At 47.3% G+C, this 22,096-nt stretch overlaps 1 protein-coding gene across 4 annotated transcripts in view; it reads left to right on the forward strand.

Annotated features, from left to right (window-relative positions):
• The window catches only part of LOC135547493 (E3 SUMO-protein ligase RanBP2-like), a 54,558-nt gene extending 40,494 nt beyond the window's left edge, over positions 1–14,064 (forward strand). The window contains exons 2-13 of one of the 4 annotated variants that reach the window (XM_064976559.1): positions 1,012–1,107; positions 1,286–1,519; positions 1,637–1,793; positions 2,191–5,136; positions 8,911–9,066; positions 9,168–9,254; positions 9,371–9,573; positions 9,693–9,854; positions 11,814–12,087; positions 12,196–12,338; positions 12,459–12,632; positions 12,852–14,064. In XM_064976559.1, the coding sequence (XP_064832631.1) occupies positions 1,012–1,107; positions 1,286–1,519; positions 1,637–1,793; positions 2,191–5,136; positions 8,911–9,066; positions 9,168–9,254; positions 9,371–9,573; positions 9,693–9,854; positions 11,814–12,087; positions 12,196–12,338; positions 12,459–12,632; positions 12,852–13,157 (4,938 nt within the window). In that variant the 3' untranslated portion in view covers positions 13,158–14,064. Of the gene's footprint in view, positions 1–1,011; positions 1,108–1,285; positions 1,520–1,636; positions 1,794–2,190; positions 5,137–8,910; positions 9,067–9,167; positions 9,255–9,367; positions 9,574–9,692; positions 9,855–11,813; positions 12,088–12,195; positions 12,339–12,458; positions 12,633–12,851 lie in introns of all 4 variants that reach the window. The other 3 variants (XM_064976558.1, XM_064976560.1, XM_064976554.1) reach the window with 3 other exon arrangements.
• Positions 14,065–22,096: the final 8,032 nt, after the last annotated feature.

Consider the following 22,096-nt stretch of genomic DNA (forward strand, 5'->3'; position numbering starts at 1 on the left):
GGCTCATGACAGACGGGAGACTCTGGCGGCTCATGACAGACGGGAGACTCTGGCGGCTCATGACAGACGGGAGACTCTGGCGGGCTCATGACAGACGGGAGACTCTGGAGGGCTCATGACAGACGGGATACTCTGGAGGGCTCATGACAGACGGGAGACTCTGGAGGGCTCATGACAGACGGGAGACTGGCGGCTCATGACAGACGGGAGACTCTGGCGGCTCATGACAGACGGGAGACTCCGGCAGCGCTGGCGAGGAGGAAGGCTCCGGCAGCGCTGGCGAGGAGGAAGGCTCCGGCAGCACTGGACAGGCGAAGCGCACTGTAGGCCTGGTGCGTGGTGCTGGCACTGGTGGTACTGGGCCGAGGACATGCACAGGAAGCCTGGTGCGGGGAGCTGCCACCGGAGGGCTGGTGCATGGAGGTGGTACTGGATAGACCGGACCGTGCAGGCGCACTGGAGCTCTTGAGCACCGAGCCTGCCCAACCTTACCTGGTTGAATGCTCCCGGTCGCCCTGCCAGTGCGGCGAGGTGGAATAGCCCGCACTGGGCAATGCAGGCGAACCGGGGACACCGTGCACAAGGCTGGTGCCATGTAAGCCGGCCCAAGGAGACGCACTGGGGACCAGTGAGACCTAAATATGGTTCCCAACACCTAAATATGGTTCCCAATATGGTTCCCAACACCTTCCTCTGATTGAGAACCACTCTAGGCAACCATAGACTTACCTAGACTACTTCACTAAACCACAATCCCATAACCTACAAAAAAACCCTAGACAAAACACACCACATAAATACCCATGTCACACCCTGGCCTGACCAAAATAATAAAGAAAACACAAAATACTAAGGCCATGGCGTGACACATGGTTTTGATTTTCGTTGGGTTTTTAAAATATTAAAATATTAAAATCTATCAACATTTGATATTGTACATAGCACAATACTTTCTGTGATTTGGTGTTTTTGTGATGTATTTAATATTTATTCTGATTTATTTTTGTTCAGAAACAGTTGGATGAGAAACAGCAGATATTAAAGCAGAGAATCCAGAAGACGGAGATGGGGGTGTTGGGGGCGAGACAGTCTATACAGTTTGTCAAGGTAATTCTTGAAGAGGTCCTTTGGCTGATGGCCTTCTCAAAAAATGACTTTATTTTTGTCTAAGAAACTGTAATCCCACTGAGCCCCACTGTGGGGAACAAGCTAACTAGGGTCCTGATGAGAGCTGAGTGAGCGGAATGGTTGAAGTGGGCCCTGTCCTCTCTGTGTGTCCTAACAGAGCTCTGCACAGGCAGCAGTGGAGGACAGTGAGAGGATCTTTCCTGAGCTTATCCGCTCCATTGAGAGAAGGAGCTCTAAGGTGAAGCAGCTGATCAAAGCCAATGAGATGGCTGAAGTGAGTCGAACTGAAGGACACCTGAAGCAACTGGAGGAGGAGGTGGTTGAGCTGAGGAGGAAAGACGCTGAGCTGGAGCAGCTGTCACACACAGAGGATCACATCCATTTCCTCAAGGTGACATCACTCATTCTGTTAACAGAGCAAACAGCCTCTCTAGACTTCTGTGGTATGCCCCAAAAAAACTCCTTTCTATGGTTACATGACTTTACCTTGTTTTCTGATCTCTCATAGAGTTTCCAGTCTTTCTCTGTCCCGCCTGGGATTGAGGGCTTACCCAGCACTTTTAACCCTCATGTCTCCATTGAGGATGTCAAGAAGTCACTCTCTGAACTACAAGACCGAATGGAGAATGTATTCAATGAGGAAATGGTAAAGATATCTAGAAAAGGTAAAGCTTGTCTCATGCATACAGAACAATGAAGACTATATTTTAGTGATATATATGCTCTGTTATATGCTCTGTTCAATTAAAAGTCCATTCTGCAATATTTATTGATATATATACACATTGATTCTTGTCTCAGGAGCTTAGTACACACGTATTACCTCAGCATAACCCACAAGATACACAAACAAGTGTTTATAGTTAAAAATTATGTTTAAATCTATCCTTTGATCTTGTCCTTGCATCATTTCAGTTATTTATTTGAAAGAGGTTACATTTCTCCAGCCCCATCCCACTGCTATAAAACTAACCATGTGGGTGGCTGCTGTTTGGCTAGGGAAAAAATAATAACAATTGTGCCTTTTAAAAATGTATTTATCTAACTTTTTTCCTTTTGAAGTTGGATATGCCTTTCATTTAGCCAGTAGCCCAATGAGGAAAATCCTCTTCTGCTTTGGAGAATGCACCTCTGGCTTCAGCTTCCAACCAGTTATCAATCCCTCCAAGTCCCTGGCCAAGCAGAACCGGATCAGGGTGTCTGTGGACGAGGACCAGGACGTGACTCAAGACAAACAGGCTACTAAAACCAAAGTCTTTACTGGTGGGTCAGCTTCAGTGGGAGGATTTACTTTTAGATTTGGGGCCGACTCTCAGCCCACCACCAACCCTCCCATCCCTGAGTCTGGCTACTTCAGCAAGCCCTTCGTCGTACCTGTCCAACCACCAAAGAGCATTTGGCGAAAGCCGGTGGACTTTGGGAAGATGTCTTTTGGCCAACCGATCCATGCTGAGCCTCCTAAAGTGCTTAACTTTGGTGCTGAAATAGTCGCCCAGTCCACTCCGTCATCCGCTGCCTTTAAATTCAACTCCAACTTTAAATCCAATGACAGGGACTTCACTTTCAAGTCCAAAAACAGTGAGACCCTGTTGAAGCTTCTGATGTCAGACATTCCCACCAAATCTGAGGGTCCCTCAGAGGGGAAGCCCCAAGAGCCTCCTAGTCAGGGAGGGATTTTTACCTTTGGCACTAAAAGCGCTCCTGGGTTTTCCTTTAATGACTCAATCCAGATCCAGGACAAACCAAACCCGTTTGGAAAATTTGACCAGCCATTTAGTTTCACTGATGTAACCACGCCGGTATTTGGGCTGGCAAACACAGCAGAGGAGGAGAAGGGAGCCAAGAGCAATAACAACAGCACTTATGTGGAGGAGGACAAGGATGGGCCTCACTTTGAGCCTTTTGTGCCCCTCCCTGACAAAGTAGACATGAAGACTGGAGAGGAGGAAGAGGGGGAGATGTTCTGTAACAGGGCCAAGCTGTTCAGATTCGATGCGGAGACAAATGAGTGGAAAGAGAGAGGTATCGGCTTAGTCAAAATCCTAAAGCACAATACATCAGGGAAAGTGCGTCTACTGATGAGGAGGGAGAAGGTTCTAAAGGTCTGTGCTAACCACTACATCATGCCAGATATGCTCCTGAAACCAAATGCTGGATCTGACAAGTCCTGGGTCTGGAATGCCGTTGATTTTGCGGATGAGGAACCAAGGCCTGAGCAACTGGCCATCCGGTTCAGAACGGAAGACGAGGCATTGCTCTTCAAGACAAAGTTTGAAGAGGCCCAGAAGATCGTTCCCAAATCTCCAGAAAAGCAGCAAGATCAGTCATATAGGAAAAAAACATATCCTAAACACTCTGCCCCAGAGGCGACAAACTTTGGTGCCCAGTTTGCAAAGAAGTACAGGGATTGGGACTGCAATGTGTGCTGTGTAAGAAATCCACCTAAAGTTATGCAGTGTGTTGCCTGCCAGACTGCCAACCCTAATGCCCCATCAAAACTGGACAGCGCACCGGCTACTGACATCAAAGGCTTTACTAGTGGGGCAGCTTCAGTGGGAGGATTTACTTTTGGATTTAGAGCTGACTCGTCAAAAGACACCAGCAGCGCAGGATCTATTGGAAAAGGATTTGGGTCTTTTGGAGCTCAGACTGGGTTTTCTGGGTTTAAAGCGAACTTCAACGGTGACAGCTCTTTGCAGTTTGGCACAGGCAAAGTTGATAAAAGTTCCTCTGCATCCTTCAAGTTTGAGACCCCTCCTCAGGATGAAAGAGGTACCCCCAGTGCTGCAGGCTTCTCTTTCACCATGCCCATCCCAGCAGGTGGCTTTAAGTTTGTCACTCTGGAAACTGCAAAGGAAACCCTACCAGCTGAAACTCAGACTCCTGCTTCAGGGTCTGCGTCAATGTTCCTGAAGAATATTGCAGAGCAGCACAGAGAGAAGGAATCTGGTGTCAGTGTATATGCATCAGTGCTGTCAGTGGACAAGACGGGTCAGGATGAAAATCCCCTCTTCATTGGCAAACCCAACGACTTCAGTTTTGCAGACTTGGCTAAAAACTCACAAGGAGACTTCCAGTTTGGTCAGACTGACTCCAGTTTCAAAGGCTTCACCCGCGCTGGTGAGCAGCTGTTTACATCCCTTCAGTCAAACCAGAGGGCAGACACTTCAGCTGACCAGGATGAAGAGGGCATATACAAGACAGAGGATAATGACGATATCCAGTTTGAGCCTGTGGTCCAGATGCCAGAGAAAGTGGACCTGGTCACAGGAGAAGAGGACGAACAGGCCCTCTACTCCCAGAGAGTGAAGCTCTTCAGGTTTGATGGAGACATCAACCAGTGGAAGGAGAGGGGCGTTGGGGTCCTCAAGATACTGCAGAACTGCGATACCAAACGAGTCAGACTCATCATGAGGAGAGACCAAGTCCTGAAAATCTGCGCCAACCATTGGGTCACATCTTCTATGAAGTTGGAGCCCATGAAGGGTGCTGAGAAGGCCTGGGTCTGGAGCGCTATTGACTTTGCCGAGGTAACTAAGGGAAATGTTGAGCAGTTAGCTGTGAGATTCAAACTGAAGGATGTGGCTAACTCCTTCAGAGATATATTTGACCAGGCTAAAACTGCCCAAGAGAATGAGATTCTGGTCACTCCAATCACCTCCAGTGAGACCCTTACTCAGGAGGAAGCAATAGCGACGGGGACAACCGTGTGTGGACAAGCTGCTGTGGCCATCCTGGAGGAGACCACCACAGAACGGACGGAGCTGTATCATGAGACTTTACACACCCCTGACTGTAAGTCCTCCACCGGTACTCCACATAGCCCTCTCAACCTCTCCAGGATGGTGATGTCCCCACCCAAGTACCTATTTGGAACAGACTCTCTCCAAAGGTTTTTCGGCAGCAGCCCACCGTCATCCAAGGAGGAGAGTTCTCCAGAGAGCTCCAAGGTTAAAGACAGCGGTCGGACCTCCCAGCCTTTAACTGCATTCAAAATCTCAGAAAAAGGTAAGCCTTTTGTTTTCCTTTCTTGATTGTTTTTGTTGATCTTGTGGTTCAGTGTAAACTGTTTGTTTTTGAATGGTGACGCCCATTATGGAGTTTTCACATAATTTGACCCCATTGTGTTGTGATTCCATTCATGTCCCATTGGTTTATCGCATTGCTCCTCCGCATTGCTCCTCCCAGCAGCCTTGTGTTCGTAGGACAGAACCAAACCATCACTCCCATTAGCCTAACTCCACTCTTCCTCACATTTGCTCTTTTGATATAGGTTGTTTGATATGATAGCTGATGTAATGGATTATAATCCATTACATTTAGTATATTATACAGAATAATGCAGTCACAAGTTTTATTGCAGGCTTTGTCTTCGTGAAGGCGGAAATGGGGACAGGACATAGTTAGAGGACTCTAGATCATGCCTGGGCAATTCCAGTCCTCGAGGGCCAGATTGGTGTCACACTTTTGTCCTCTAACTATGCCTGTCCCCACCATTCTTAAAGTAGTCAACTGGGTGGGACTTCCTATGGGTTACGGAAGGATCACATGATTTCATCCGATTCATCTGCCAGTAAATTATACTTCTGAGCAAACACTAGGTGGCAGTGTGCACCCTTTCAGTTTGTTTGGCTGTTCCACTGGATGTCAGAAGGTGAATTCACCAATTTGTAAGTCGCTCTGGATAAGAGCGTCTGCTAAATGACTTAAATGTAAATGTAAATGTTTGCCAACTAGGAGGAGAAGGAGGAGGTGATAATAATGGAGATTGCCTCAATGGCGCTGCCCGTGAGTTTACAGACACCATAATGGAACTTATATAAAGATATCTCTAGCATTCTCTATGGGACGGGACCGAAATATAGAAAGATCGATATAGGCCTAATCCATTACGCTTACTTAATGCAATGAGGTTCAGCAACTTGAAGCTAACCAAAGATGCATTAATACATTTTCATTTCTTAATCCAACCATCCCCAATTCTAGTTTGTCTCACATGCCCAACCATTATTTTGTAGGATCGGACTTTAGGCTTTTCAAAGATAACCCAAAGACTTTTTGGACCAGCACCTCATCCACCCAATTTGAGCCCCCAGGTACTCTGTCACTACACTGTGTGTGTTCTGTGACACGTCACCTACACAGCTGGCACCTGTCTGGCCTTGCCTGGTAGCCGGTCTTAACCAGCACGCAACGAGTGGAACATACAGTGCATTCGGAAAGTTTTCAGAGACGTAGATTTTTCCCCATATTTTGTTACGTTGGTCTTATTCTAAAATTGTTGTTTCCCTCAATCTACACACAATGACAAAGCAAAAACAGGTTTAGACATTTTTGCAAATGTATAAAAAATAAACATATTACATTTACCTAAGTATTCACACCCTTTACTCACTACTTTGTTGAAGGTGAACCTTCGCCCCAGTCCTGAGCGCTCTGGAGCAGGTTTTCATCAAGGATCTTTGTGCTTTACTCTGTTCATCTTTCCCTTGATCCTGACTAGTCTCCCAGTCCCTGCTGCTGAAAAACATCCCCACAGCATGATGCTGCCACCACCATGCTTCACTGTAGGGATGGTGCCAGATTTCCTCCAGACCTGAACCTTGGTATTCACGTCAGAGTTCAATCTTGGTTTCATCAGATCAGAGAATCTTGTTTCTCATGGTCAGTCCTTTAGACCCTTTTTGCCTGTCTCCAAGGGGGCTGTCATGTGCCTTTTACTGAGCAGTGGCTTTCATCTGGCTACTCTACCATAAAGGCCTGATTGGTGGAGTGCTCCAGAGATGGTTGTCTTTCTGGAAGGTTTTCCCATCTCCACAGAGGAACTCTGGAGCTCTGTCAGAGTGACATGGGTTCTTGGTCACCTCCCTGACCAAGGCCCTTCTCCCCCAATTGCTCAGTTTGGCCAGGGGGCCAGCTCTAGGAAGAGTCTTTGTTGTTCTAAACTTTTTCCATTTAAGATTGATGGAGGCCACTGTGTTCTAGGGGACCTTCAATGTTGCAGAAATGTTTTGGTACCCTTCCTCAGATCTTTGCCTTGAAAAAATCCTGTTTCAGAGCTCTACGGACAATTCCTTCGACCTCATGGCTTGATTTTTGCTCTGACATGAACTGTGGGACCACACACAGGTGTGTGCCTTTCCAAATCATTTCCAATCAATTGAATTTATCACAAGTGGACTCCAATCAAGTCTTAGGAACATCTCAAGGATGATCAATGCAAACATGATGCACCTGAGCTCAATTTCGAGTCTCATAGCAAAGAGTCTGAATACTTATGTAAATAAGTTCTTTGTTTTTTATTTGAATGAAATATGCAAAAAATCTGGTCCTTTCGAGTGGCGCAGCAGTCTAAGGCAGTGCTTGAGGCGTCACCACAGATCCGGGTTCGATCCCGGGTTGAGTTGCAGCCGGCCGCAACCGGAAGACCCATGAGGCGGTGCACAATTGGCACAACATCATCTGGGTTAGGGGAGGGTTTGGCCGACCGGGATGTCCTTTGGCGGTCTGGTTGAAAGCACCCTGACACGGTCACCAGTTACAGTGTTTCCTCCGACACATTGGTGCGGCTGGCTTCCGGATTAATCGAGCAGTGTGTCAAGAAAGAGTGCATCTTGGCAGGATCGGACACATGGCTCTCGACCTTTGCCTCTCCTGAGTCTAAACGGGAGTTGCGGAGAAAGAAGGGGTTAAAAAAATAATAAAGTGTTTTATTAATTTTTATTCTAAAAATGTTTTCTCTTTGTCATTATGGGGTATTGTGTGTAGATTGAGGAGGATGTTTTATTTATTTTATCCATTTTAGAATAAGGCTGTAACTTAACAAAATGTGGGAAAGGGGAAGGGGTCTGAATACTTCCTGAATGCACTGTACAAACCTATAGTACAACAACCTAATGAGCTGCATGCCCATGTGTGATACTCAACATTAACTCTTACTCTAGTGAAATATAGATTTCTACAGATGAAAGTTAGGATAGCTGTTTAGCTATTGGAGGGGTGAAATGACTAAGTTCCTGGTAGCAGCCAGTTGTGTTGACGGTGATTCAGAGTACTTCTCCCTCTGTTTAAAAGTAGACACGGGGAGATTCCAGCCATGCTTGCTGACAGAAATGTGCTGTCACACACACATTTTTAGTCCAGGATGTGTAGCAAGAGTGTAAAATCAAATCCCACTCTGGTTCGGTTTGTTCCAGAGATTTACAATATGTCCCAGTGAAAGAGCCAGAGTTGAAACTCCGGTAGCATGTTCTGTATGTCACAAGCAAAACTTGTTCTACCACTGGACAGTAATCTTTGAATTGGTTTTAGAACAGCAGGAAGAAATGGTATAACTGCTATCCTCTATGGTTGGCCTCATGGACAGTACACTATACATCCATGGTTCTAATGTTTATGATGCTTTTGAGATTGACTTACTCAGTAGTAATAGCATTGTCAGAGATATAGGAGACTTCTCGCTCGGTGTGGTGAAATGCACGGTGTCAATCTTTTTTAGATGCATGTGTTTTGATGAGGAACTAACCCTTGACATGCACCTATCTGCTTAGTGAAATGGTTTTGTGACTTTCTAGTTAATAAAATGTTAGCCTGCCTTTTTAGAATCAAATGACAGTTTCTGTAGATGTAATTTTCAATAATAATAATAAATCAAATTCCCCTTGGAGATTAATATAGTTGTATTAATCGGTTCCTGCTCTCAATGTCTCTCTGTTCTGTACACTTTTCTGTAGGAAGGGAGCCTCCTGACTGAGTTGTCTCACCATTTGTGTTGTGTTATAGCACCTTCCCATGGGGAGGCCGACAGTGAGGTGGAAGTGGTGTATGTGAGGCAGCCAACAGTTGAGCAGGCTCTTCTGGCTAGGGAACTCCTGCTGCCTCTCACCTTCTTCTGCTACCAGAACGAACCAGGATATACCAGCGACGACCAGACTGATGGTGAGAAACACTCTCAAACTTTTTTTTACCTGCATGAGCAACCGTTTGGTAATTGTAGTTGACAGTGTTGCTAACGTTAGTTTGTGCTGTGAATATTGCAGATGAGGACTTTGAGACAGCAGTTAAAGCCCTGAATGGAAAACTGTACCGGGATCCTCCTGAGAGAGAGGCTGCAAGTGCAGGTTCTGGTAAGTTTCATGGCCAAAGCAGCTATAGAGATGGCTATGAATAGGACAGGTTGGGTGAAATTTCTCCTCAAAAGTTACTTCACGAATAACCTGCTCCACTCGTCTCCTCTCAGCAGGCCAGGTCGAGGCAGGTGTTGAAGGTCTGGACCCAGAAGTTGAGGTTTTATGGGAGAAGAGGCCAACTCCAGAGGAGGAACAGAAAGCCAGGAACCTGCAGCTGCCTTCAACCTTCTTCTGTGGTGTAGGTAGCGACAGCGAGGCAGAGAATGACAAGCCAGAGGACTTTGAGACAGAGTTCCGCAAAGCACAGGAGGCTCTGGTGAGATTATATGATATGCATGTTTGCACAAAGGTAAACAACTTTTGTGACATTGGGTTTAAAAAATTGAAAGTGGTTCTCTCAAGCAAATGTTAACTGTTTTAGTTATTGTGTTTTAGGATGCTGAGAGAAGCTCAGACCCTGTTTCATCTGAGGATGTGTCCTCCAGCACCTGCGATACAGTGCCAGAACAACAGGTCCCAGACCAGTACCCCAGCAGCCAGGAACAGGCTTCAGATCAGTCTGGGGCAGAATTCCAGTCCACTACAGCAGAGGAACAGGTCCCAGTTCAATCAATTCAATTGTAGCTACACGCTATAATACAGAAGATAATATCAGCATGTTAGTTAGTGCAGTTTGTTTAGGAGATTTTACAGCTATCAATTTAGGAGTCTACAATCTCACCGTGTTTAAACTGCAGATCGATGTGCCTTACAGAGTGGAGTCTGTAAGGCACATGCGAAACGTTGCCTTGGTATGTCAATGGGTCGCGCAGTCCATTCTGGGATAAGGAGTGCTCTCCTTCAAGGAGTGAATGGAAGTTTATTGGGAGCTTGCTCAAAAATCCAACATTAGCATGAATTTCGTCAACAAGAAGTACAACATTACAAATCTCTTCCGAGAGGTGAGATACATCATTTGATATCTGTAATACCGTATAGCTTTGGAATCGTAACATTGCATACTTGCAAGGAAAATATGCATGTTTATCGACATACACTGACTTTGAGAAAGGATTGCGTGATGATTAGCTTAGCAACCATGTGACGCAGCATTACAACGTGAACGTGATTGGTCGACAGTCTGCTGAGTTGGGGTACACGTTCATTCATTCATTGGATTCCTATCTCTTTTCAATAATATTTCTGGCAACGCCACCATGCAATGCACCCCGGAGTAGACAAATATAAAAAATGTGCTATACCCTCCATTAAATAAAACATTTTGAGGTAGGAATATCGCAAAAATAGGATCAACAGCACATTCGAGAGAGAAGACATCCGCCCAAGTTGTGAAATCGGCCAGTATTGAAATCTGACATGTATGGTTGATGATTTTGCGATTTAAAAGGCGTATTCCTCTTAACCTCTCTTGGGTAGGGGGCAGTATTTTCACGTCCGGATGAAAAGCGTGGCCAAAGTAAACTGCCTGTTACTCAGGCCCAGAAGCTAGGATATGCATATAATTGGTTAATTTGGATAGAAAACACTCTAAAGTTTTGAAAACGGTTAAAATTATGTCTGTTAGTATAATATAAATGATAGGGCAGGCTAAATCCCCAAGGACAAACCATCCCCCCAAAATAATTTTTCAGCCGACAACTGTTTTCAATGACTGTCACCTTTATTATAAGGCGAAATCCTCCCAGATTGCAGTTCCTCGGGCTTCCACTAGATGTAACTAAGGTTTGATTATAAACGTTGTTTGACTTGTTTGGAAAAGTTTATTAGTAACGTTTGGGATTAATTTTGTATGCATTTTGATGGAGGGAAACTGGATGGATTATTGACTGAAGCGCGCCAGCTAAACTAAGTTTTATGTATATAAAGAGAAGAAGATCTTCAAAGGTAAGGCATTTATTATATCGCTATTTCTGACTTTCGTGGCGCACCTGCCTGGTTGAAAAATGTTTTTCATGCATTTGTATGTGGGGCGCTGTCCTCAGATAATCGCATGGTGTGCTTTCACCGTAAAGCCCTTTTGACATCTGACACAGCGGCTGGATTAACAAGAAGTTAAACTTTATTTTGATGTATTACTCTTGTGATTTTATGAAAGTTAAATATAATTCTGTAGTTTGAATTTCGCGCTCTGCAATTTCACTGGATGAATTTCCAGTGTCGTGAGAGCGACTTTATCACAGTGCTACGTCATACCGGAGGCAATTCTGCCTGTTCGAACCACAATAACTCTGATACACATGAAAACATGAAATTACCCAGGGAATTGATAGAACATCACTCATAGATGCACAAAAACAATATAACATTCAAAATGGGTGAACCTTTCCTTTAATAATGAGTTCCAAGCAGAGACTCTACGTCATCGTTATAACTGACTAAATGTGTTCTAGGTGGAGGCTTAGTCTAGAGCTGGCATTACTCCACATTCTATCTATATGACAGAAAATCTTGGATGTTCAACTCAATACATTTCTATATGAGTTCTGTAATCTTACACCCTCCTGATTAATGAGCCCTTGGTCTCGTCATTAACCTGCGTGTAACTGTGTTGTCCAGGTGGAGACTAAGTCAGGGGAGGAGGATGAGGAGATCCTGTTTAAGGAGCGTACCAAGCTGTACCGCTGGGAAAGAGACCTGGGCCAGTGGAAGGAGAGGGGTGTGGGAGACATCAAGATCCTCTTCCACCCCGATAAGAGGTTCTACCGGGTGCTGATGAGGAGGGAGCAGGTGCTGAAGGTCTGTGCCAATCACACCATCTGTCAGAGCATGGAGCTCAAACCCATGAACACCTCTAACCAAGCCCTAGTCTGGACAGCTACTGACTTTTCAGGTAGGTCTATAAATAGGTCGGCAACACACACACAAAGCTACGTAAATATATTGATTTGTATATAATTTGAATTGATATATGTTTTTTATCAACAACAAAAAAATCCAGAGGGTGAGGGTAAGGTGGAACAGTTGGCAGCCAAGTTTAAGACAGCGGTACTGGCCGAGAGTTTCAGGAAGACCTTCTGTGAGTGTCAGAGTCGTATGAGCCAATCAGAGGCCTCATCCCTCTCCAGAGGCACCAATCCCCAGGTCAGTGTTTCCCCTGTCTGCTAATGTATAGGTGGGCCGCCTAGCCTACTACTTTTGTCCTCTCCACCTACAATAATGTTTAATAATTGTACTAAAGAGTCCACTAAACCCTGCCCCCAGGTGTACCTCTCTATCTCCGCTGACGACGAGCCCCTGGGAACGGTCACCATAGAACTGTTCTCTCACATCGTCCCCAAGACAGCTGAGAACTTCAGAGCGCTGTGTACAGGACAGAAAGGCTTCGGGCTGCACAACACTGTCTTCCACAGGGTCGTACCCGACTTCATGTGTCAGGTGAGAAGCGGGGAGTTGTGGGGTTAGCCTCAAACCAGAGTGGGGTTAGCCTCAAACCAGACAACAATCAGAGCCAAAGTGCTTTCATAACCTTCAATACCATGTTTCCCAAAACATAGGTCACAGTTAGTGCTTCTTGGAACACAAAACATTTTGTAAACCTCTGCAAGAATGTATAACTCTGCTTGGTCCGGTCTCTGTATTGTCCTCTTTCCTCAGGGTGGAGACATCACCAACCAGGATGGGACAGGAGGGAAATCCATCTACGGGCACAAGTTTGAGGATGAGAATTTTGATGTGCGCCACACAGGCCCGGGGCTGCTGTCCATGGCCAACCACGGCCGAGACACCAACAACTCCCAGTTCTTCATCACATTGAAGAAGGCTGAGCACTTGGACTTCAAACACGTGGCCTTTGGCTTCGTCAGAGAGGGCATGGATGTGGTTCGCAGCATGGGAGAGCTGGGCACCAAGACTGGCAAACCCAGCAAGAAGATTGTCATCACCGAATGTGGACAACTGTAGAGCTTCGTTCTGTTCACTGACTGTTGACAACTCAACTGTAGGGCTGAGATCTGGTCACTGACTGTTGACAACTCAACTGTAGAGCTTCGCTCTGTTCACTGACTGTTGACAACTCAACTGTAGGGTTGAGATCTGGTCACTGACTGGACGTCTATCGGCCTTCGCTCTGGCCATGGACTGGACAGTGATAGGCTTTCAAACTGTGGAGTGGACAACTATAGTAGGAACATCTCAAATGAGACCCTATACCTCATGTAATGTAAAACATGTTTTTTTTTTTAAATTTTACCAGAGCCCATGTGGAGTGCACTAAGGGTTCTGGTAGTGTACTACAGGGGAAATAGAGTGTCATTTGAGACCGAGATGGTCTACTTTTCATAAGTGTTAACCCACCCTGAAGGTAGCATGTGACTGTGTGATTCCCCAGTCTGTATTTTTGTGTATAATGCAAATTCACTTTTCATGTGTTCCAGTAAGAGTTGAAAACTCTGGTTCCTTCATAAGCTCCCTAACTTGATTGTTTTGCATAGTTAAGCCTTAATTGAGATTAACAAGAAACCTTGTTTAAGAACCAACCTCAGTTCAAAATGAACTATGTTCCTCTCTCCTGCTCCCTGTGAATACTTTTAGGTGTGGTGGTGTGTTTTTGTGTATACATTGATTTCATTATGTGCAAATCATTGAGACGAACCTTGTTCATCTTAAACTCCGAAAGTAGGAATATGAAGAACTATAACCTGCTGTGTGACACTTTGGGAGAGGGAGGACATAATATCTTGTGGTTGTGGAAGAATCTTCTATGGTATTCTGTTGACAAATATCACTTGGAGTTGAAACAATTATTATTGTCAATATATAAATGATGCTGGAGAATGTCTTTAGAAATAAAGTTGCTTTATACTGATAATTATGAGGATGCCCTGTACGATTTCAAACATACACCACATGACAAAATGTATGTGGACACCTGCTCACTGAATATCTCATTCCAAAATCATAGTCATTAATATAGAGTTGGTCCCCCCTTTGCTGCTATAACAGCCTCCACTCTTCTGGGAAGGCTTTCCACTAGATGTTGGATCATTGCTACTGGGAATTGCATCCGTTCAGCCACAAGAGCATTCATGAGGTCGGACACTGATATTGGCCGATTATCCCTGGCTTGCAGTCGACGTTCCAATTCATCCCAAAGGTGTTCGATGGGGTTGAGGTCAGGGCTCTGTGCAGGCCAATCAAGTACTTCCACACCTATCTCGGCAAACCATTTCTGTATGGACCTCGTTTTGTGCACAGGTGCATTGTCATACTGAAACAGGAAAGGGCCATCCCAAACTGTTGGCACAATGTTGGAAGCACAGAATTATCTATAATGCCATTGTATGCTGTAGTGTTAAATTTACCCTTCACTAGAACTAAGGGGCCTAGCCCCAGTGATGTACTAGGCCGTACGCACTACCCTCTGTAGTGCCTTACTGTCGGATGCTGAGCAGATGCCATACAAGGTGGTGATGCAACTGGTCAGGATGCTCTCGATGGTGCAGCTGTAGAACTTTTTGAAGATCTGGGGACCAATGCCAAATCTTTTCAGTCTTCTGAGGGCAATAGGCCTTGTCGTGCCCTCTTCACTACTGTGTTGGTGTGTTTGGACCCTGATAGTTTGTTGGTGATGTAGACACCAAGGAACTTGAAGCACTCAACCCGCTCCACTACAGCCCTGTCGATGTGAATGGGGGCGTGTTCAGCCCTCCTTTTCCTGTAGCCCACAATCACCACACTGCCAGGTCTCTGACTTCCTCCCTATAGGCTATGTCATTGTTGTTGGTGATCAGGCCTTCCACGGTTGTGTTTTCAGCAGATGTAATGATGGTGTTGGAGTCGTACTTGGCCACGCAGTCGTGGGTGAATAGGTAGTACAAGAGGGTACTAAGCACACACCCCTGAGGGGCCTCCGTGTTGAGTATCCGCATGTCTGATATGCTGTTGCCTACCCTTACCACCTGGGGGCGGCTCGTCAGGAAGTCCAGGATCCAGTTGCAGAGGGAGGTGTTGAGTCCCAGGGGTCTTAGCTTAGTGATGAGCTTTGTGGGCACGATGGTGTTGAATGCTGAGCTGTAGTCAATGAACAACAGTCTCACATTTGTTCTAGTAGCTAGGTTTCAATCCAATTTGCGACAGCTTTTCATATGACTATTCTGAAAGAGGCCTTCGCATAAAGAAAATATGCAAATTTTCCCACCAGTAGTGTGTTTCCACCAAACAGACTTGTTGCCGATAAAAATCGGTGAGTGATGACGTTGTGGACAAAAAATGTACACTTTTTGCCTAAGTTTCATGTGCCTATTAAATATCTACAGTTCAATATGTTTCCATTGCATTTTGTCAAATGGCACTCAAGCATCGATCATCATGTCATCAGAATAAAACCCTCAATATTTATTGGAAAGGAGCATTGAAATCATCGTGCATTTTCACTACCCTGGGAAGTTCATCATAATTTATTTAATCTTTAGCCTAATAAATTGTATGGTTTCCCATGTTGTATTGGGAAGACCTCACACCATATCATTGTGTGACTACAAGTTTACCTTCGACGTAACGGTTATGATATAATTATTTGTGCATAAAGGCATTTCCACTGCCTCCTCTCGCCTAGTTCATTTTCCGACACAAAAAGATCCCACCATGTCAAACTAACAAATTATCTGTAACAGTGGAGGCTCCTCAGAGGAGGAAGGGGAGGACCATCCTCAGTGAATTTCATAAAATTAAAAATGGTAAAACATTTAAAAAGTTATCCTTTTTAGATAAAACTATATAGAATATACACGTCACCAAATAATTGATTAAAACACACTGTTTTGCAATGAATGTCTACAGTAGCCTCAACAGGACTCTGTAGGGTAGCACCATGGTGTAGCAGGAGGGCAGCTAGTTTCTGTTCTCCTCTTGGTACATTGACTTCAATACAAAACCTTGGAGGCTCTTGGTTCTCACCCCCTTCCATAGACTTACAAAGTAATTATGGCAATTTCCAGAGGATGTTCTCCAACCTATCTGAGCTCTTGCAGCATGAACTAACATGGTGTCACCCAATCAAAGGATCAGAGAATTAATCTAGTACTGAAAGCATAAGCTACTGATAGCTAGCAGTGCATGCATATCATGTGGTGAGTAGTTGACTCAAAGAGAGAGATAGACAATAGGTGAACAGTTTTCAACTAATTAATTTAATTCAAAAATGTTGGAGAAGCCAGAGACGATTGCACCGACAGATGGCCACCTCACTTCAGGTCCTTACAAAACTATGCAGTTATTTGTTTTTTTATGTACTATTTCATACATTGTTAGCCCAGAAAATATCAAGTGTTATTACATTCAGCCGGGAAGAACTATTGGATATAAAAGCAATGTCAACTTACCATCATTACGACCAGGAATACGTCTTTCCCGAAGCGGATCCTTTGTTCGGTCCTCCACCCTGGACATGCGATATTATCCCAGAGGCCGACCCAAAACAACGCTGTCACCGCAGGAGAGGCGGATGGAGCGGCCGACTAGTCAGACCCAGAAGGCGAACACAGCATCCACCGCTCCCGAGCATATTACTTGCCAATGTCCAATCTCTAGATAACAAGGTGGACGAAATTAGGGCACGAGTTGCCTTCCAGAGAGACATCGGAGATTGTAATGTTCTCTGTTTCACGGAAACATGGCTCACTCGGGATACGTTGCCAGAGTCGGGACAGCCACCTGGTTTCTTCACGCATCACGCCGACAGAAACAAACATCTCTCTGGTAAGATGAAGGGCGGGGTGTATGCCTTAACGACTCATCGTGTAATCACAACAACAAACAGGAACTCAAGTCCTTTTGTTCACCTGGCCTAGAATTCCTTACAATCAAATGCCAACCGCATTATCTTCCAAGAGAATTCTCTTTGATTATAGTCACAGCCGTGTATACCAATCAATTACATGGACTGGGATATGTTCCGGATAGCCTCAGACAACAACATTGTCTGAGCAAAGGGTCTGTATAGAGACAAAGGAGAGTCGCAATTCAACGGCTCAAACACGAGACGTATGTGGCAGAGTCTACAGTCAATCACGGATTACAAAAAGAAAACCAGCCCCGTCGTGGATATAGACATCTTGCTCCCAAACCAATTAAACACCTTCTTTACTCGCTTTGAGGACACTACAGTGCCACTGACACGGCCCGCTACCAAAGCCTTTGGGCACTCGTTCTTCGTGGCCAACGCGAGTAAAACATTTAAACGTGTTAACCCTTGTAAGGCTGCCGGCCCAGACGGCATCCCTAGCCGCATCCTCAGAGCATGAGCAGACCAGCTGGCTGGTGTGGTTACGGACATATTCAACCAATCCCTATCCCAGTCTGTTGTCGCCACATGCTTCAAGATGGCCACCATCGTTCCTGTTCACAAGAAAGCTAAGGTAACTGAACTAAATGACTATCACCCCATTGCACTCACTTCTGTCATCATGAAGTGCTTTGAGAGACTAGTAAAGGATCATATCACCTCCACCCTACCTGATACCCTAGACCCTCTCCAATTTGCTTACCACACCAATAGGTCCACTGACGATGCAATCGTCATCACACTGCCATATCCCATCTGCACAAGAGGAATACCTATGTAAGAATGCTGTTCATTGACTACAGCTCAGCATTTAACACCATAGTACTCTCCAAACTCATCATTAAGCTCGAGACCCTGGGTCTCGACCCCGCCCTGTGCAACTGGGTCCTGGACTTTCTGATGGGCCTCCCCCAGGTAGTGAAGGTAGGAAACAACGTCTCTACCCCGCTGATCCTCAACACTGGGGCCCCACAAGGGTGCGTACTCCCTGTTTACCCATGACTGTGTGGCCATGCATGCTTCCAACTCAATCATCAAGTTTGCAGACGGCACTATAGACTGATTACCAACAACGACGAGTCCGCCTACAGGGAGGAGGTGAGGGCCCTCAGAGTGTGGTGTCAGGAAAATAACCTCTCACTCAACGTGAACAAAACAAAGGAGACAATCGTGGACTACAGGAAACAGCAGAGGGAGCAGCACCCCCTCCCCCCCATCCACATTGATGGGACAGTAGTAGAGAAGGTGGAAAGTTTAAAGTTCCAACGCGTACACATCACGGACAATCTGAAATGCTCCACCCACACAGACAGCGTGATGAAGAAGGCGCAACAGCTCCTCTTCAACCTCAGGAGGCTAAATAAATTTGGCGTGTCATCTAAAACACTCACAAACTTTTAAAGATGCACAATCGAGAGCATCCTGTCAGGCTGTATCACCGCCTGGTACGGCAATTGCACCACCCTCAACCGCAAGGCTCTTCAGAGGGTAGTGTGGACTGCACAACTTATCACCGGGGGCAAACTACCTGCCCTCCAGGACACCTACAGCACCCGATGTCACAGGAAGGCCATAAAGATCATCAAGGACATAAGCCACCCGAGCCACTGCCTGTTCACCCCGCTATCATCCAGAAGGCGAGGTCAGTACAGGTGCATCGAAGCTGGGATCGAGAGACTGAAAAACAGCTTATATCTCAAGGCCATCAGACTGTTAAATAGCCATCACTAACATAGAGAGGCTCCCGCAGTGCACCAACACCGGCCTCGAGGGCGACCCGGAGGGCGAGGCTTAGGGCAATCCGGATGGAGGCGATGGAAATCCCTCCATTGACGGATCCAAGATGTTCCCCACCGGTACCCAGAACCTCTCCTCCAGACCGTACCCCTTCCAGTCCACGAGGTACTGCAGGCCCCTCACCCGGTGTCTCGAGTCCAGAATGGCCGTATCGTGTACGCCGGGGACCCCTCGATGTCCAGAGGGGGAGGAGGGACCTCCGGCACCTCACCGTCCTGCAGGGGACCAGCTACCACCGGCCTGAGGAGAGACACATGAAACGATGGGTTAATACGATAATAGGAAGGGAGTTGTAATCGATCCTCCATAGGACTTTGAAGGGCCCCACATACCGCGGCCCCAGCTTCCGGCAGGGCAATAGGAGGGGTAGGTTTCGGGTCGAGAGCCAGACCCTGTCCCCCGGTACAAACACGGGGGCCTCACTGCGGTGGCGGTCAGCACTCCTCTTCTGCCGTCCACTGGCTTGTTTGAGGGATCCTGGACGGCCCTTCAGGTCTCCTTGGAGCACTGCACCCACTCCTCCACCGCAGGAGTCTGACTCGGATGCCAAGGTGCCAGGACCGGCTGGTAGCCCAACACACACTGGAATGGAGATAGGTTTGTCGAGGAGTGACGGAGTGAGTTTTGAGCCAACTCCACCCATGGGACGTACCTAGACCACTCGATGGGCCGGTCCTGGCAATACGACCGCAGAAACCTACCCATCTCCTGGTTCACTCTCTCCACCTGCCCATTACTCTCGGGGTGATAACCGGAGGTCAGGCTGACCGAGACCCCAGACGTTCCATGAATGCCCTCCGTACCCGGGACATGAACTGGGGACCTTGATCAGAGACGATGTCCTCCGGCACCCCGTAGTGCCGGGAAGACGTGGGTGAATAATGCCTCCGCAGTCTGTAGGGCTGTAGGGAGACCGGGCAACGGGAGGAGATGGCAGGACTTAGAAAACCGTTCCACAACCACCAAAACCGTAGTGTTCCCCTGGGGGGAGATCGGTCAGGAAATCCACTGATAAGTGAGACCATGTCCGTTGTGGAACGGGGAGGGGTTGTAACTTCAACTCTAGGAAGGTGCCTAGGAGCCTTACTCTGGGCGCACACTGAACAGGAAGAGACACAAACCCTAACGTCCCTAGCCAAGGTGGGCCACCAATACTTCCCCCGGAGGCCCCGCACTGTCATCGCCACCCCAGGATGACCCAAGGAGGCTAGGGTGTGAGCCCACCGAATCAGTTGGTCCCGAACACCAAGTGGCACGTACTTACGCCCAACCGGACACTGAGGAGGCACAGGCTCCGCCCATAACGCCCACTCGATGTCCGAGGTGGCGGAATAGATCAGAATATCATCGATATAAACAACCACGCCCTGCCCGTGCAAGTCCCTGAGAATCTCGTCTACAAAGGATTGAAAGACGGCTGGAGCATTCTTTAACCCATACGGCATGACGAGGTACTCATAGTGGCCTGATGTGGTACTAATCACGGTTTTCCACTCATCTCCATCCTGAATACGCACCAGACTATACGCGCTCCTGAGATCCAGTTTTGTGAAAAACTGTGCTCCGTGAAATGATTTCACCGCAGTAGCGATGAGAGGTAGCGGGTAACTAAACCCCACTATGATGGCATTTAGACCTCTATAATCAATGCACGGATGCAGACCTCCCTCCATTTTCTTCACAAAAAAGAAACTCGAGGAGACGGGTGAGATAGAGGGCCGAATGTACCCCTGTCCCAGAGATTCCGTGACATATGTCTCCATAGCCAACGTCGCCTCCTGGGACAATGGGTACACGTGACTCTTGGGAAGCGCAGCGTTTACCTGGAGATTTATCGTACAATCCCCCGGTCGATGAGGTGGTAATTTAGTCGCTCTCTTCTTACTGAAAGCGATTGCCAAATCTGTACATTTGGGGGGATGCACACCGTGGAACTCTGGTCTGGACTCTCCACCAACGTGGCACCGATGGAAACCCCCAGACACCTTCCAGAACACTCCTCTGACCACCCCTGGAGAACCCTCTGTCTCCATGAAATCTTAGGATGGTGACGAGCCAGCCAGGGAATCCCCAGCACCACTGGAAAAGCTGACGAATCGATAATGAAGAGACTAATTCGCTCCCTATGATTCCCATGCGTCACCATGTTCAGTGGAACCGTGGCCTCCCTGACCAACCCTGATCCTAATGGCCGGCTATCTAGGGAGTGCACGGGGAAGGGAGAATCTATCGGCACGAGTGGAACACCCAGCTTGATGGCGAGTCCGCGATCCATAAAGTTCCCAACTGCACCTGAATCGACTAGCGCCTTATGCTGGGAAGGGGGGGGAATCAAGAAACAAAATCAAGACAAACATGTGACCAACAGGGGGTTCTGGGTGAGTTTGGTGCTGACTCACCTGGGGTGACTCCCAGACGGGCCCCCCAGCACCGATCGGCAGCTTTGTCCTCTCCGACCACAGCTGGTGCAGGGGGAGCCTCCTCCTCCGGTACCCCTCGGCACGGCTCCCCCAACTCCATAGGAATGGGAGCGGGGGTGCTGGGTGGTGGAACGCACAGGACCCTCTCCGAACACCGCAGGCAGCCAGCAGATTGTCCAGACGGATAGACATGTCGATAAGTTCATTTAGGGAGAGAGCGGTGTCCCGACACGCTAGCTCCCTGCGGATGTTCTCCCGGAGACTACACCGGTAGTGGTCTATCAGGGCCCTGTCGTTCCAACCAGACCCAGCGGCCAAGGTCCGGAACTTCAAGACGTAATCCTGGGCGCTCCTCTTCTCCTGCCTAAGGTGGAACAGTCGCTCTCCCGCAGCTCGGCCCTCAGTAGGGTGTCAAACACGGCACGAAAGCGGCGGGTAGTGCTCCTTCACCGAGTCTGGGCCATTCCAGACCACGTTTGCCCACTCCAGAGCACGACCCATCAGGCAGGAGACGAGGACACTCACCCTCTCCGCTCCCGAGGGAGTGGGCCTCACGGTCGCCAGGTACAGTTCCAGTTCCAAGAACCCCTGACACCCCACCGCCGCTCAATCATAATCCTTCGGGAGCGCAAGACGGAGAGCGCTGGAGCCGGGGGATGGGAAGAGAGGAGAAGGGGGATCCAGAGCTGGGGAATCTGAAGGTGGAGAGAGGAGACCACTCCTCTCCTATCGGTCCATTCTCTCCATCATCTGGTCCATGACGGATCCGATCCGATGGAGGAAGGTGGTGTGGTGGAGGACACGTTCCTCCATCGATGGGAGGGGGTTGGCAGCTGCTCCTG

This window comes from Oncorhynchus masou, chromosome 10, assembly GCF_036934945.1.
Source record: "Oncorhynchus masou masou isolate Uvic2021 chromosome 10, UVic_Omas_1.1, whole genome shotgun sequence".
In the NCBI taxonomy this organism is placed as follows: domain Eukaryota; kingdom Metazoa; phylum Chordata; class Actinopteri; order Salmoniformes; family Salmonidae; genus Oncorhynchus; species Oncorhynchus masou.